The 15,543-nt window shown below is 47.0% G+C and overlaps 1 protein-coding gene across 1 annotated transcript in view; it reads right to left on the bottom strand.

The window, feature by feature from the left end:
• Positions 1–14,623: 14,623 nt before the first annotated feature.
• The window catches only part of LOC126519219 (uncharacterized), a 30,583-nt gene continuing 29,663 nt past the window's right edge, over positions 14,624–15,543 (bottom strand). The window contains exon 5 of the mRNA XM_050168839.3: positions 14,624–14,924. Coding sequence (XP_050024796.3) covers positions 14,864–14,924 — 61 coding nt within the window. The 3' untranslated portion in view covers positions 14,624–14,863. The remainder of the gene's footprint in view (positions 14,925–15,543) is intronic.

The following is a 15,543-nucleotide window of genomic DNA, read 5'->3' on the forward strand; positions in this document are numbered from 1 at the left end:
TTTATTTCTGTTGTACTAAGTCGCACAGACTACCACTGACTGGCATCAGTGCTAGATTGTTAAAGGAGTACTGACACGAAAATTCGGTGTCCCGATTTCTTGAGTAGCTGCTGACTCCATATTTACGGTGCGAAGCCTCAGTTCCGTGAGAGTGCTACAAATTAATAATTAAAATATCTTTGTACGGCTTGTCCGAAACACTCTTCTGGCAGAGTGAGGCTTCGGACATGAAAAAGGTTATTTGTCGCTTCACCGAAAGTTGAGTTGGCAGGGTGTAGTAGTTGAATTGAATTGAAGTTAAGGGCATGAACTGATTGTGTCGCCGAAAGCTGCCAAACTGTCCCCTCTGATTGTTCACTTCTCTTGGAAATACAGGGAGACACTCCCTTCCCTCTTGTCCAGTGGAGTGTTAAATGGGCTGGGCTTTAAACACGACGACCGTGGTGTGCATACATGTTGGCAGTATCCGGTACCATGAAATTGCAATTGGTTTCGTCGCTACATGCGTAACCTTCTACACCTCTGAAGCAGCACTGCTCTTGGCATGCATTTTGAGTCTTAATAAAAAGTAATTTAATTAATTATTGCATACTTGGGGAATTGAGATGCCATAATTTATTTATTCGGTTGAGGTCTATCAAGTGAAGTAAAAAAATGGCACAAAAATGGTCAATACTTTCAATTTGACAAGGCTTAAATTTGGCAGCTTCACAAATCTAGTCATATGCAAAAGTGTTGGGCATGGTCTGGTGAAAAGGGATTGTTTAATAAGCTGGTTAAAGCTTCGTATGTTGATATATTTTAAGTGTGTGATAAGTTCCTTAAATTTGTGCCTTTTCATTCTTTGCTGGCCACTGGCACCATTGTACAGTGCCTGGATTTCTTTGTTTTAGCCGTTGTGCAAGCTTTCTAGTCACTAGGTCGAAGTATATATTTGTGGTAAATGCTGAATATGTGATAAGTTCAGGCTTCTTATGTTTGTGCCATAGGTTTGTCATATTTTATTGTGCGAGACCGTCTCCTGGCCACTGGAGTTTTTGTACATTACCTGAATCTTTAAAAATACTGTTCTAAACATGTGCAAACTGTCTAGTCACCATTTGTACTCATTGTTGGAAGGAACCGCAGGACTGCAATATATAAAATGTGATATTTCTAATAAAATATTTTGTGAGTGCTTGCTTTGCATGTAATCTTGCATAGTGCACAAGAAGAACTCCAAGAGGTTTCTACCCTGGCGTCTGAACAGCCCGAAACAAAGGCCTCCAAAGCTTTTAACCACTTTTAAGTGCTCAAAAAGCAGTCTCGTGGGAATGCAAGCCAATGGCTTGCATTTTCGGGACTGCATTTTGAGCTTCCAGCAGTGAGTAAAAGCTTTGGAGGGGTTTATTTCGGATGTAAAAATTGCTCCCATTTACTGCCCAAAAAACGGGGGGGGGTGTAGAGGGGGAGCAAACTACAATGCCTTTATTTCCACCTATTTACTCTTAAATTAACATAAAAAAAACTCCTTCATTCCACCGCAAATGCTCCCAAATGGAAATAATAAAACTCCCATTGTACCTCTTCGAATTTTTGCAAGCAGGAGTAAAATGGTACTGCTAATTGCTCCTGATGTACCCTGCAAACACTCTCATTAAATGGGAGTATTATTGCACTCCCTTCAATGAGAGTAGAAACATGTACAATAGGGAATGCGCTAGAGGACAAGCCAAAAATGCCCATCTGGGTGTTTTTCTGTTTACAGTGCAGCTTTCAACAATTTCGCTCACTTTCGTTTGTGAAGTTCAAGAGAGTACGCGACGAACTGCTTCATTCCGGAACAGTTCTTTGCACAGACGTTCCTGTCTTTGTATGCGCAATCAGCTGCAGTGAACAACAAATCTAGACTATTTGTCGAGAAAAGCACATTGTAGGAAAATCGAAGAAAATAAACTTGCTTTAGCCCGTTGGTACACAAAATTTCACTAAATTGGATAAATAAATCTAAACACTGGGATTTCCTTAGAACATGAAGAAATTTACATGCATGGTCCGAGTAAAGAATACCTGTATTTAGGACGTGATAAAGCAAGGTGTAGCAACGCTAGGCACTTTCGGCCCTACTACTAGTCGAATGCCCCGAATCAGTTTTGGCGTCCACGCAAACGCAGCTTAAGTTTGGCGCAGTGGACAAGCGTGTCTCCGAATCTGCAGTACATTAGATCTGGTCTTGATTCGGGTGAATTATGGTGAGTGGCTCGCATCACCGCACGTACAGACTGCCTCGGGACCACAGAATGACCACAGAATGGAAATGCCTCCGGAACCGGCTACATTGTCGGATGTTTTGCGTCCTTTGTGTCGCACTAGAGCTTTAAAGCGAAAGCTTTACTAGCCGAGAACTTGCGATTTCGCCGTGGCAGTGCTCCGAGGAGACACATGACGTCACAACGCGCCCCTCGCCGCGGATGTTTGTCTCTCCCTCGCTCCCTAGTCACTAATGCGCATGTGTCGCTAGTAGCAACGAGTCACAGGTATTCCGCCGCTGCGCAGCACCGCGTCTTTCCGCCGCCGCCGTTTGGTATGACGACACACCACGTTCCTCGTCGTTGCGTTCACGTCCGCTCCCTTCGCCAACTGCGTCGCATGCCTGATAACATGTCGAAGGATTGAAAAGAAGAGCTCGTGGGCGCTGCAACCACAGTTTAGGTGGCAGTATGGACGGCGACAATTCTGATAAGCAAGAGGAGGCCTGGAATCGACATCGGAACGAGATGAAGAGGAAACCAATCGCCCAGGAAACAGGCGAACAGCGCGCCGAACGACTGGCTAAACGCCGCAACATAGACAGACAACCAGACTAACCAGGATTTCCAATCAAGATTTACCAAGGCTAAGACGACAGCCTTAGCTTTCGCTGCGTATATCCTGGCATAGCCAAGCTAAGCCACTGCCAATATTTTCTTCCAATATTCTTCAGTATTGGAGCAAGATTATCGCTTCAATTTCCTCATCTGTAAGCACATGGCTTCTTCTTGGTGTTATTCTTGCCTGTTATACCAGATGAAGAGATAAAGAAACACTTAAAAAAATAATGATCTCAATGTTCTTGTGCATCTTGCCTCTATCTAACCATAAAACATTTCTTATATTCATTAGCACTAGTTCATTTTCTTTTTCTAATAATGACATCAAGGAACATGTATCCCAGTCCTCTTTGTATGCTAAACAAGAGTTGCAAAAATAATGTCACTCGGCTACGCGCCTATCCCGGCCGATACACACGCGAATCTCCAATGCCTTCTGCGGTCAGCAGGGTCTAAAGGTTTTTGTTGGGTTGTAAGTTGTAAGTTAGCGCTCGCGTACCTCTTCCTAATTTCTAACAAGATCTACGTTCGCGCTAAAAACGTGCCCAAGCTTCCGCCGATGACAGAAAGCGTCAGCACTGACGTGGCCACTACTGCCGGTGCCCTTGCTACTGCTGCAAGCACGTGAGACATGCGCTCTTGGCTCGAATCTGTCTAGCTGTGATCGCTGTGATCCCTTTGGCCCATTGCTTTTCTACTCATTAATGATCGCAATTACCGTGAACAATTCAACTACGCAACTGGCGGCTGCTCAACGCAGGAGCTACCATATGTGTTCGGCCTTTTGAGCCGCCACATTAGTCCACCTTACTCAGGTGGACACCCGGCAAGCCATCGGCTTCTATCGGCACCCGCGGCGGAAAGTCATATTTTCGGTGATTCGTTCAGGCTTTTTCTTTTCATCAAATGTTTACTGCATTAGACAATAACCAAAATTTATTTGTTTAAATGAAGTGCTCATACAATTTATTCGTTAAGATTTATCGTATTAAAAACAAGCTCGACCAAATGGTGGATAGACAAATGATACGGAGAGCATACAATTTAATACATTAAGTTAAAATGTGGGGTTTTACGTGCGAAAACAACTTTCTTATTATGAGGCACGCCGTAGTGTGGGACTACAGAAATTTGGGCCACCTGGAGTTCTTTAACGTGCCCCTAAATCTATGTATACGGGTGTTTTCACCTTTCGCCCCCATACAAATGCGGCCTCCATGGCCGCGATTCAGTCCCGCGACCTCGTGCTTAGCAGCCCAACACCATAGCCACTAAGCAACCATAGCGGGTACAATTTAAAAAAAGCTACTAGAGGTGCTACCTGAGGCTCTAGTGTCTACGGGAACTGCAAGCAGGGCGGTTCAGCCAGCATGGGAGTGACGGATAGCACAAGGATTTGCCTAAACATCACCCTTCTAGCTTTATATGACTTCGTGACTTTGAAAACTGATTATCTTCAAGAATGTACTGCATTTTAAATAATTAAAAAATATGTAAATTGTTCGACGGCAGTATTCGAACATAGAGCCTATGGGCACGTTGCAAGTGCTAGGCGGCGCCCTGTCTTTCCGACCCCTAGCGCCATCTGACGAATAGTTGCGCGAATGTGGTAGGATTACTCACGGCGTCAGCAGCCCGCGCTGCGTGTTTGGCGTCCTGTCAAACGGCAGCGATGGCGCGAAACAGCGTGCAGATATTAATTTTAACCGGGTTTCGGGAATTACAAGATCTTCATAGCTTTTTTAGGGAAAAGAATTTAGAGAAAGGAAGTCGTCTATTTGAAGTGGGGCACGTTTACGGCGTGAGCGAAGTGCTGAAATCGCACTGATCGGAAGTGACTGCTAGGTTTTTTCCGCAAACGAAAAATAATGCACCAGCGAGACGCGTGAAGCTCAGCTTAAGTTACTTCGTTATCTATGGTGTTGACGCATGAAATTATAGGCGACATTGATTCTTGAAGATCGGCGACAGCAGACAAATCCTAGCGGGGAGCTGCGATTGCCGTGCTGGTATCGCAGGGAAGTGCAAGGACGCCGCGGTAGTTTCCCTGTACATACAGGACGGCAAATGCGAATCCAAAACATCTCATCCAAGAACGTGGGGTCTACGAACGACTCGTAAGACCTACCACAGGTATTCTAACGTTGCTCTCCCCAAACACAAATAAAGGGGATGAACTTACCAGTTGTTAGACTACGCTGGGAAAATATTTTCGCCCAAGTTACTGGAAGTGCGATACTTTTATGTTGCGATTTTTCAGTGCGTGCAAAGGAGGTTCCAATAAACCACATTGTCAAAAATTTTGGTGATCTCATCTGCCCCTTCGTTGATATGCTGGGCGCAGAAGGGTGTATGCCAGCTCAGCCGGCTGCAACCCCTCCTTAAATCTCTCAGCAAGCCCTAGCGCTGTTTCAATGGGAGAGGATTGGGAAAGAGTTCCACAGCTTTACTGCGGTATAGTGTGGGAACAAACTACTTTGTTTGCTGCATATCCCGGTACGCACTGCAGGCAGTGACGTGGCTGGGGGGGGGGGGGGGGGGGGGGCGTGGGCTCCGGGTGCAAGGGGCCAGGGGGGGGGGTGTCATATACGTCTGGAGACACGCGGAAATTGTTGATATCCTCGCCTTCCTCGAATAAACCCGGGGGAGGGGGGGGGGACAGAAGACCTATGGGCCCCGGGTGCCAGACGACCTAGCCACGCCACTGACTGCAGGTGTCCCGTTGCTGCCATCATTGCTTTAAAAGCAAAGAATTCGGCGTTATAACGCACTTGGCATAACGCCGGAACATAAATCAGCTTATGCCGTCGGACGAGCGCTATCCAGTGTTGACGCCGTTCTGGTTCATATGGTCGGCTTGGAAACCTGTAAAACTTTGTTCCTCGTGAGTTGGTGTACGTGCTGTTGCAGCCCACTACTCAACAGCTCGGGCTGCACTTCGGCATTGCTCAGAAAAAGCAACAGCTACGCGCGAAACAGTGCACATACAGGCTTTCCGAACGCAAGCGAGCCGGTCGTATCCTGCCGGTTCCGCGCTCGCCGCCGCGAGGGGCGCCCTAGTAGGCGCGGGAACTACGTGCGCAACCTGCCTATAGCACAGAAACTCCATATTGAAACCATTACGCAGGGGTGCATGAACAAAATGAAGCACTGCAATAATCTGCGATATTACGTACGCGTCCTTGCGGAATCTTATTGGCTTCTGCAGTTTAAAAAGAAGTATGAATTGCTGTGAAATTCAGGCTGATGTGGGCAGACAAATCGTGATTAACAAAGTCATAAGGACGTCTGAACCCACATGCAGGAGCACCAGACTCATATACTAACCGTAATTCCCGTGGTTTGTGCAGGGTCCCAGCGTCAGAGTTCCCTCTAGTAATTATTGTAGGACACTATATGTCGCAGAGTACCCATGGCCTCCGAGATTGCGCGCGCTCACATGTTTTGCTCCGGACGTGCTATTTCCAAAGAGAGAATGTCAGTTCAGTGGTTGCGGCGCTCGCAACCTAAAGCCCAGACCACGCGTACGCTTGCGGTCGCTCGCATGCTCACGTCCACGCGCCTGTCGCGAGGAACGGCTGTTTGCATCCACAAAGACGTGCGACAGCGCGTGCTCACAGGGCTCACTCATAGACGACTTGGCAGTCGCCACTGCGTACTTTGTCACTGAGAGAGTTTCAAAACACTTCGATATCTATAAACGTAACTTTTATATTTTTAAAGCTGTTAGATTCGCCCAGAATGAAACGAAGAAGCATATTCTTGCATGATATAAATCTGCTTCACTGAGGGTTGAATGTACCGCACCGTAGCTGAGTAGCCAGGCGCGCCGACACGAGGCAGCTTAAGCGCGCGATAGCAGACAGGAGCTGTTGACGTCGATCGCGCCGTGTTTCGACGTGGAAGAGCCGTGACGCGCCGTCTGCGCTGCGTAGCGCGCGGACGCGAGCTTACGCGAGTACGCGTGGGTTATGCTTAAGGCTTTTCATGCGTCTGGGAGGCTTTGGGGCGCTCGGTTACATGTGGCCGCGGCTTAGATATGGCGACGAAAAAAAAATACTGTTGCGCTGCTATGAGATCCTTTACTGATCTGGAAATCTTGACTGATGGTCTACGAGGGGCAAAGTGCATGCTGGCGCCGATTTATTATAGCGAAGGTGTACATGGCCAGCCAATCAGTCCGTCTGTCCGTCCGTCGCCTGCACCAACCCCACGAAGGCGATTGCTAGTTTCGGTTTCAAGGAACACGCGCGCTCCAAGCGGTTGCCGGACATGCTAACTTGTCTTTTTTTTATTTCTCTTGTTGTGAATTTTAAATCGGGTGAAGCGCGGGAGGTGGCTGTCTTCGTGCGCCCGTCGAGCTTAGCTCCACTCACCCTTGCCATTCGCTCAGCGATATCACAAGTCGGCTCGCGCTTGGTCATCTGCTTCGTTTGTCGTCCCAGGTATGAAGACGAGAAAGATAACACAGAGAAGCTTTATCAGGCGTGCAACGAACGCGAGACGCGGGAAATCAGGTCAACCAAGCATTAGACGGAAATGGCTAAATCCTGGCATCACATGTGTTTCGCAGTTCTGTGGTGTTTTAACGCCGGCAATTTTGGTAACGCGAAGTTTTTCAGCATTCACAATGACGGCAGGTAAGCACAAGTGTGTCACTTTATTTTCTGAGCAGGTATTCATTTTGCACGAGTAAACCAGTTCCATGCAAGACTGGGCGGGCTGACATAGGAGAGTGTCGCTCGATGCATTCGTCCTGACGGCAGCCCATCGGCTGTCGGTGAAATACTTCTACTGAAGGACTTAAGTTCGTGTTTGTTTTTATCGCTGAATTACCTTGCTTTAAACTCATCTTCGATGTGTGCAAGTTTTTGAGCACCTGTATTATTGGCGAGGCTCAATATTATTTGTTTTGCCGCCAAAATGTATTTAATATTACCAGGAAGACAAGTACAGACTGTTTAATTCTAATTATGCACAAACTAGTAATCCCCCTTGCAATGAACAGTGCTATTAAGGTTTTTTATGAATGGTTGGTTTTTCGCGTTGCTGTTGTGTCAAAATAGAGCACTAATACTCACCGTTCTTTCCTCTATGTATGAATATCACGCCAAGTCTGACGAGAGGTAGATTATATGCGGCTAATTGTAAGCGCTATAGAAATATGTTCCCTCATTCGGCATGTAGTTCAGATTATGAGAGCAATTCCGCTTCATGCAGAAGCATGTGGCCAGTTTAAAATGCTGTGGGTCCTTACTTTTCGTACTATCAATGAAATACAGGTATTGTACTGTACCTTCTTTCTGTAAGTCACAATATACGTCGCCGTCATAACATACGTGATAGTCAAGTTCCATGTGACCAGCCCGTGACAGTTAATTTTCGCATTGGTTTGGGTCTTCTGGAATCAGTGTTCGCTCTTTATGTACAAATTTCAGTTGTGAATTAAAATTGCTTCTGCAGTTTGACACTTTCGCACTGCGTGGAGCTCATTCTTTTTCCAGTACGGAATGTGTGAATAAAGACGAAAACGTTAAACTATTACTTGTGTTGAGTTTTGGCTGACTAAGAAATTGGCCAGATTTAATTTATCAAACATGTTAAACGAGTTTTGTGCCACAACCACACACACAACAAAGGAGACAACACGGGCGCTTTACTTCAACTGTTTAATGAGCGTAAAAGCATCCTGCATATACACCCTTCCCAGACCCCGGGTGCATGCGCACGCGCACGAGGCATCAAGTAGATTCGGGTAAAAAAAAAACACGTTATCTGAGTACACGTGAAAGAAATTTATGCTCGGCCTCGTACAGGAAAACAAATATGTCACTGACCCAATTCGGACCAGCTTTTCTAACGGAAAAGGCTTCCAATTTTCAACGTGCCGTTCGTGGCCTGCCTCTTCCCGAAATCCTATACACGCATACGTCGCACCCACGCCTCACCACCGCCGTCCTTCTCGCGGGAGGAAGCAGTGGCATTACGCCAGTTACAAACCGCAAGTTTTCCTAATCTTGTCTCTCTCAATAAATTCTACCCACACTGTTATGCAGATTGTTGCCCTGGCTGTGGCAGCTCGCCCGCAATCTTCCACGTCACGATTGAGTGCACTGCAAACCTCTTTCCTCTCTTGCCAACTCTCCTTTACCCCCTACGCAACAAAGACCTGTGGGACGGTGCCCTCCGCGACGGACCTCCCGAGTTCCTCCGAGCTGTGATACAACGGGCTCGAAACATCGCTGGAATCATCTTAGGGACCCTGGACTGAGGGTTCCTCCCACACTGCTCTCGCAATTCAAATGTTATTAATATAGATGTTTGACTCTCTCTCTCACATCTCGGAACCGTAGAATACAATTCTTGTATGAGGCCGAGCAGAAATTTTTCACACTTACTCCGATAACGTGTTTTTGACCCCAATGTACTTGATGCCTTGTACGCGTGCGCAGGCACTCGGGGTCTGGGAGGGCTATATATGCAGGATGCTTTTACGCTCATTAAACAGTTGAAGCAAAGCGCCCGTGTTGGCTCCTTTGTTGCGTGTGTGGTTCTGGCGCAAAACTCGTTTATTATGTCGGATAACCTACTAAGCCAGCAATTCACTCTACTTAGTTGGTTCACTTCAGAGAACACGAACAAAACTTACGATTCGTGGTGCCAGGAAGTTTTCTTTATACTACACCCTACTATATGCGTGGGCTAGTTGAACTGTAGCCCTAAACTTAAGCACAAGTTAGGAATTTACTAATTTAAATTATGGGATTTTTACGTGCCAAAACCACTTTCTAATTATGAGGCACGCCGTAGTGGAGGACTCCGGAAATTTTGACCACTTGGGGTTCTTTAACATGCACCTAAATCTAAGTACACGGGTGTTTTCGCATTTCGCCCCCATCGAAATGCGGCCGCCGTGGCCGGGATTCGATCCCGCGACCTCGTGCTCAGCAGCCTAACACCATAGCCACTGAGCAACCACGGCTGGTAAGTTAGGAATTTCAAAGCGACTGCTTTCACGAAATGGCGAAATGTTATATATTACCTACAAATATTGGCAATTAACGACGTTTTCCTCTATAAATATGTTCCGTTATAATTGCTTGGCGCTGGTGTGTACGAGCGCTGGCAATTAATGACGTCTTGCTACATAAATATTTTTCATTATAATTGCTTGGCACTGGTGTGTGCTGTCCCAGTGCATTCAAAGAAGAACAGAAACTTCCAAGGTAAACGCGGCAGAAGAAAAGCGCTTCGTAAACACGGCACACTTGAGCAGATTCTGCTCCGCAATTTCGCCAATGTTGCCGTGTGGCCAGCGGAGCTGCAAGAGAACACGAACACAGCCCGCTAGCATGCAAAGTGGGAAAGGAGAGCTTCGTGGCAAGCTTCCTCCTCCCGCGGCGCGCCCTCTCTCTCTACCTTTTGACCTCATCAGTGACGTCATCGAGACATCGGTTTGTCTCCGAATTACTTCCAGTTGGATATCCGGCAACCGCCAGTGGTGGAAGCGGCGCTGCCGCCGCGTATCGGCATGGTCCCATGGGAGGTATAGGGAGTTTCCGCACCCTGCCTGAGCGCCGAAAGCTCCTCCGGCACAACCCCATGCGCATGCGCTAAAAAAATACTGTGGCACTACTCTGCCCGATTCCTAATCGCATCAGCTTCGACAGTCGTCGCGAGAAGCCTTCTGCCGGAACTCGGTTTGTACATTCGCACAACCAAGATCAATGCAAGTTGAGGCACATAAAAAAAGAAGACACAGAGGCGTGTGATGGGCTGCGCCAGTAGTAACGTCATTACTCTCCGTCGCAGTCGAGCGTGCGCAGCAGTCTTTCTCCGGCTCCTAAATGGGTAGGCCACGCGTCATATGTACTCCCGAGAAGCAGGCAGCTTTCGATCAGCAACGGCGCGAGCAGAAACCGAAACGACCTCGTCTACGCCGTGTCGATGCGGCAGCCCGGACGCAATAACATGCTCGTGCAGGCGAGTGCAAGCATCAACTGCGTACCGAAGATGCGGCAGCCTACAAAGCCGTCATTTAAAGAACCGTCGGGATTAACCCAGTGATGGACACCGGGGCCGCACATATCAGCTTCGCATCTGCACGGAGTACTTGGTGGTGCTTATTTTTCTCCAGTGCGTGTATTTTTTTCGAAAGTCATACTCGACTAACCTCACTTTGGTGCTTAGAAGTGGGATATATCTGCAACAGCTCGGCATGTACCGGAAACGCACTATGCCATATATAACCGTGTATGGGCCACACCCCCAACTGACGTGCCCCAGATGCGGCGCGTGCGCATCGCCGAATTTTCGTACGCCGCGTACATTGCTAACATATCGTGATGTGTGTGGTGCGCGACATGGCGCGGTTGTCGGGACGGACAGAAGCAGACGACGAGGAGTGCGCGCGCCGAGGCGAATTCCGGGCTGGAGGAAAACGACGACGCCGAAGAGCGTCCGGCACGGCACGTGAACGCGCGGCACAAGAAAAGAAAACAAGAATCCAAGAAACAAGAAAAAGGCTTCCCGGCCAGAACGCCGCCTGCCTTACCTCTCGAAGCCAGAGCTGGTGCGCTCCGGTCGCCCGGTCAACCATCCTATACCTCGACCTTTGGTGAGACCGGCGAAACTCCTTTCTTCAACTTGTCGCCGCGTCTCCGCGTCCAGACTGTTATGCGTCCCCGTCGTCGTGGCAAGCCCGGACACGCGCACTAGTTAACGTCATACTAGCCCCAAGTGTCTTTCTTACTGCCGTCATGTCTGAGTGTTTTATGCTTTCTATTTTCTCCTACTTATTTTAAGCCTCTTTCTAGTTTCGTTAAAAGTTTATGTGTGTTTTCGAAACCAACGGCTTTGTCCCCAATTGTGCATCACACATATCCGCGAGAGTCCTGTTTAAGCGCTCCGTAAAGCTACTCGTCTGCGGTTGGTAGGCGATTGTCCTCCGGTCCACTGTAAAATCAGTTCATCTAACTGTGTCGAGTAATGCTGGGCCAACGTGTCACAGCAGGATGTGCTCGACGAAGCATTTCGCCACTTTGGCTGAACTACACTTGGGCAGGGCTTTCGTTTTGGCGTAGTCGGTAGGTGAGGTGAGGTAGCGGGTAGGATCGTTAGCCACACCATCCAGATCTGCTGGAGTGATTAGAACGAAACTTCACTGGCTGTAGTGATTTTTAACTTGTCCGTGACAAGATCAACGCTGATATTGTCAGTGGTGCCTTGCATCGCTGGTAAATATGTTTTGATGTGATTGGGCAGCGTCCGTGCTCAGACACCGCCAGTAATACTTTTCCTGATACCTAGCCAGTATACGAGAGAAACTGAGGCGTCCTGCCGTTAGGACATCATGAAGGGCGAACAGAAAATCTGGCTGCAGTGCAGAAAGCACAGCGCGCAGATAGTTGGCAGGCACTGATAAGTTTTTTACGACGACGTCGTTTCGCAACTACTATGAAGACCATCTATTCATAATTACCTTAAGGACAAAGTCGCTCTTACCCTCCAAGTACTGGACAAGGCATCTCAGCTACAGGTCTGTTTGAGTCTGAGCGTATTTTCCGTAAGGTGTCATCATCCTTTTATTATGGTGGCAGTCAGCATCCTACTGTTTCCATCCATGCTTCCCAATCAGGGCTTAAATTTCTCACTGCAATATGGGGAGAAACTCTATGATCATAATCAGCGTGATGTCGAGCTCTTCCAGTCTGAGATTTCAGCATGCGAGGTGGCCTGCACTGGCATTTGCATATGCCATAGTTCGCAAAGCGTGATACTGACTATTGACTTTCAAGGGCCTCCTGTATAGCTAAGGTCAGAATTTTGCCAATGACAATGACAAAGACAATGACAAAATAGTTTTTTTTGGCGTAGGACAATTGGCTTCGGCTTTTGATATTTACCGACAAGCCTAGGCTATGAATTCTCTTTTCTTTAGACTAGCGTGGCGCCGAGGCCTACGCGACATGCGTCGTTGTGTATTTCGGTGCTGGCGTCGTCGTCGAAATGTGCCACCCGAGGTCATGTTAAAAGGCGCGCGCGGTTCGAACTCTTGGAACGCTTAGATTTGCCGTGTTTCTCGCTTGAACTCCAAATCTGGTCTCGCGAGATGAGCTAGTTGCGGATGACGTGGCCCTGGACTAGAAGCTTTGCATAAGCGATGCGGCCCTTTTTTGGCTTCAGGGTTAAGCAGCATGGCTTGATGAACTCCCACTATCCCAAGCTGTGTAAGCTGCCTAAGGTGATCGTCGAAATTCGCGGCACAAACGAATTCCTCGGTGCAGACTAAACAGGTTTGTCAATTTAAGCCCACGAATACCTTGTCCATTAAGCAGAGGAAAGTTGGCGATTCCGCGCAAAGACCGAATGTTGCGTAACCTTGAACTTCCCAGAGGCCATCCGGTGTGATAAACATGGTCTTCGCTCGACTGCTCTATCGAGTTGTATTTACCAGTTACCAATCTTGAGATCGCCCAACAAAAATACTTAGCATTCCAAAGCATGTTCAGAGCGTCGTTTATGAGCGGGAGGGGTATGCGTCTTTCTTCTTAACGTTGTTCTGGCGATGATAATCGACGCAGAAACACAGTATTCGATCCTTCTTCGCTAACATTACTGGTGACGCCCATGAACTCTCGGAGGGTTGGATAATTTCGACGTACTGCTGTTCATTCAGTTCTTCATTTATTGCCTCTCATTCTTGCGCAGACACTTCGTACGGGCTTTGATAAAACGGCCGCGCGGCTTCTTCGGCGATTTATACGGTGCTTAGAAATTGGCCTTTGCCGCACATCCGACGAGGCCGAAAAAGCAGCGTTTGTATTGTCATAGAAAACTTTGGACTTTTCCGTTTTACCCATAGGAAGACAAATTAATGGCGAAATTTTATTCGGAAACAAGTAACGTCGTGGTTGATGTGGCAGAATCCGACAGGACAAACATTCTGCTTGCGCCCAGAATTTCTTTAATGCATGCGATCGCTGAGCGCTGGTTGATGCGTATATATTCCTGACTGATGTTTGTCAGGATCAGATTTGGATCTCCATGGAATCGAGCGATTTATTTTTCGAAGCAAATATTACGTTGTGTTTCCCTGTGTTCTTGTGTTTACAGTACATATTTGCGACTGTTGAATAAAGATGCGTTTTCATTTTTTTAGAAGTAGTAAACAATAATACCGTGAATACTCCGGCAACGTAAACCACACAAGCTATAACTTCGTGGAATTATTTTCTTTTCGCTAACGTTGTACAAGAAATGCACTTTGGTTGACATCAATATTTGTTTAGCGGGCGCGAGTGGAGCATCGGACGGAATCTCCATGTTAAAGCATCACCATTCGCGTTCTTCATTAGGCCAGTGCGTCAAATTTCTATTTAACAGTTAGCCTGGACCGATGTGTAATGCAAGAGTTCCTTATGCTTCGTCATAATTTATCAGCGGCTATCTATTCTTGTACAAAAACGAAGCGAGCCCCCACAACTGACAGAAAGTTAAATATAAAGTAAAATTAGGAACACAATCGTAACATTATATTTTGCCCCGTGCACTTTGCATTATGCAGTGTTTTTGATGCATCCAGTTTTTCGCAGGTGTCGTTAGGAGCTGCGCTTTGATATCTTGCTTTTCGAATACGCAATGAATGCAATATTCAGATTTCTGTAAATGAACCTGAATAAACCAAAAATGCACTCACACTGATGTGTGTTACTTTATTTGAATTCTATTCCAAGCCGCTTCCTAAAGCGGAAAACCATTATGCATATTATAGCGACGGAATGCTGCGCATTAGGCTAGTCTACAGCAAATCACTATTGGCCCAAAGAAAATATGGTGAAAGCGATAGAAGCATTAGAATGTTGAGGATTTCGCATATGTAAAGCATTCTGTTTTGTGCATTGCCGTCTTGTAGTTGACAGCGACGAACCTATTAAGTTTCTCCAACACCGAGACACGCGCATAGCTTCCTTTCAGTGTAAGGGCATTGCACACGGGTTCTGGCGAGTCCCTTTCTATGTCATACGCCGCGATGTTGAAGTCCAGTGCCAGGGCTGTCTTCTTGATGGTACAGACCTGAAATGAAAAAAACGAATTAGTAAAGAAATGAAAATTACCAACCCTACTTTTAATTTATTTTTCATCAGCAGCCCAGGAACGCTAGTATTGCAAAAGTGGCGCAGTGGTAGCGCTGACAGTGATCGCAATCTAAAAATTTTAAGGTTCCACTAAGTATATGAACGTGACAAAACAGTTCAATGGAACCTCGAAAGGTAGAAGGTGCTCCACGAATGGGAAAAGGTGTCATCCACTCTGTAGTATGAGCGGGCGGATACTGCGTTTATCGGATAACCCTGACGACCTCATTCATTGAGGTTCTCTAGCCTTCTTAAAATGGCCGCTACCACAGTCAGACCTAACAGATGCCATACATACGCACGGGCATTTAAAAATATTGTGTCAGGGCCTTAGTACTAACCTCGCCTTCAAATAAAGCGGCATCATGCGCGATACACCTTACGGAACAAGCATTGAGATTTCGTTCTACATCTTCTATGTGTCGATTTTAACCATTTCGTTATCGCGCCGCTGTAAGCGTTTAGTGCCCCATTTATTCCGGACCTCATGATGCACGACTATGTTTATTAACTCAAAGTAAAGCTGAATCCTCGTAAAATAATATGAAGGTGATGGA

This window comes from Dermacentor andersoni, chromosome 10, assembly GCF_023375885.2.
Source record: "Dermacentor andersoni chromosome 10, qqDerAnde1_hic_scaffold, whole genome shotgun sequence".
In the NCBI taxonomy this organism is placed as follows: Eukaryota; Metazoa; Arthropoda; class Arachnida; order Ixodida; family Ixodidae; genus Dermacentor; species Dermacentor andersoni.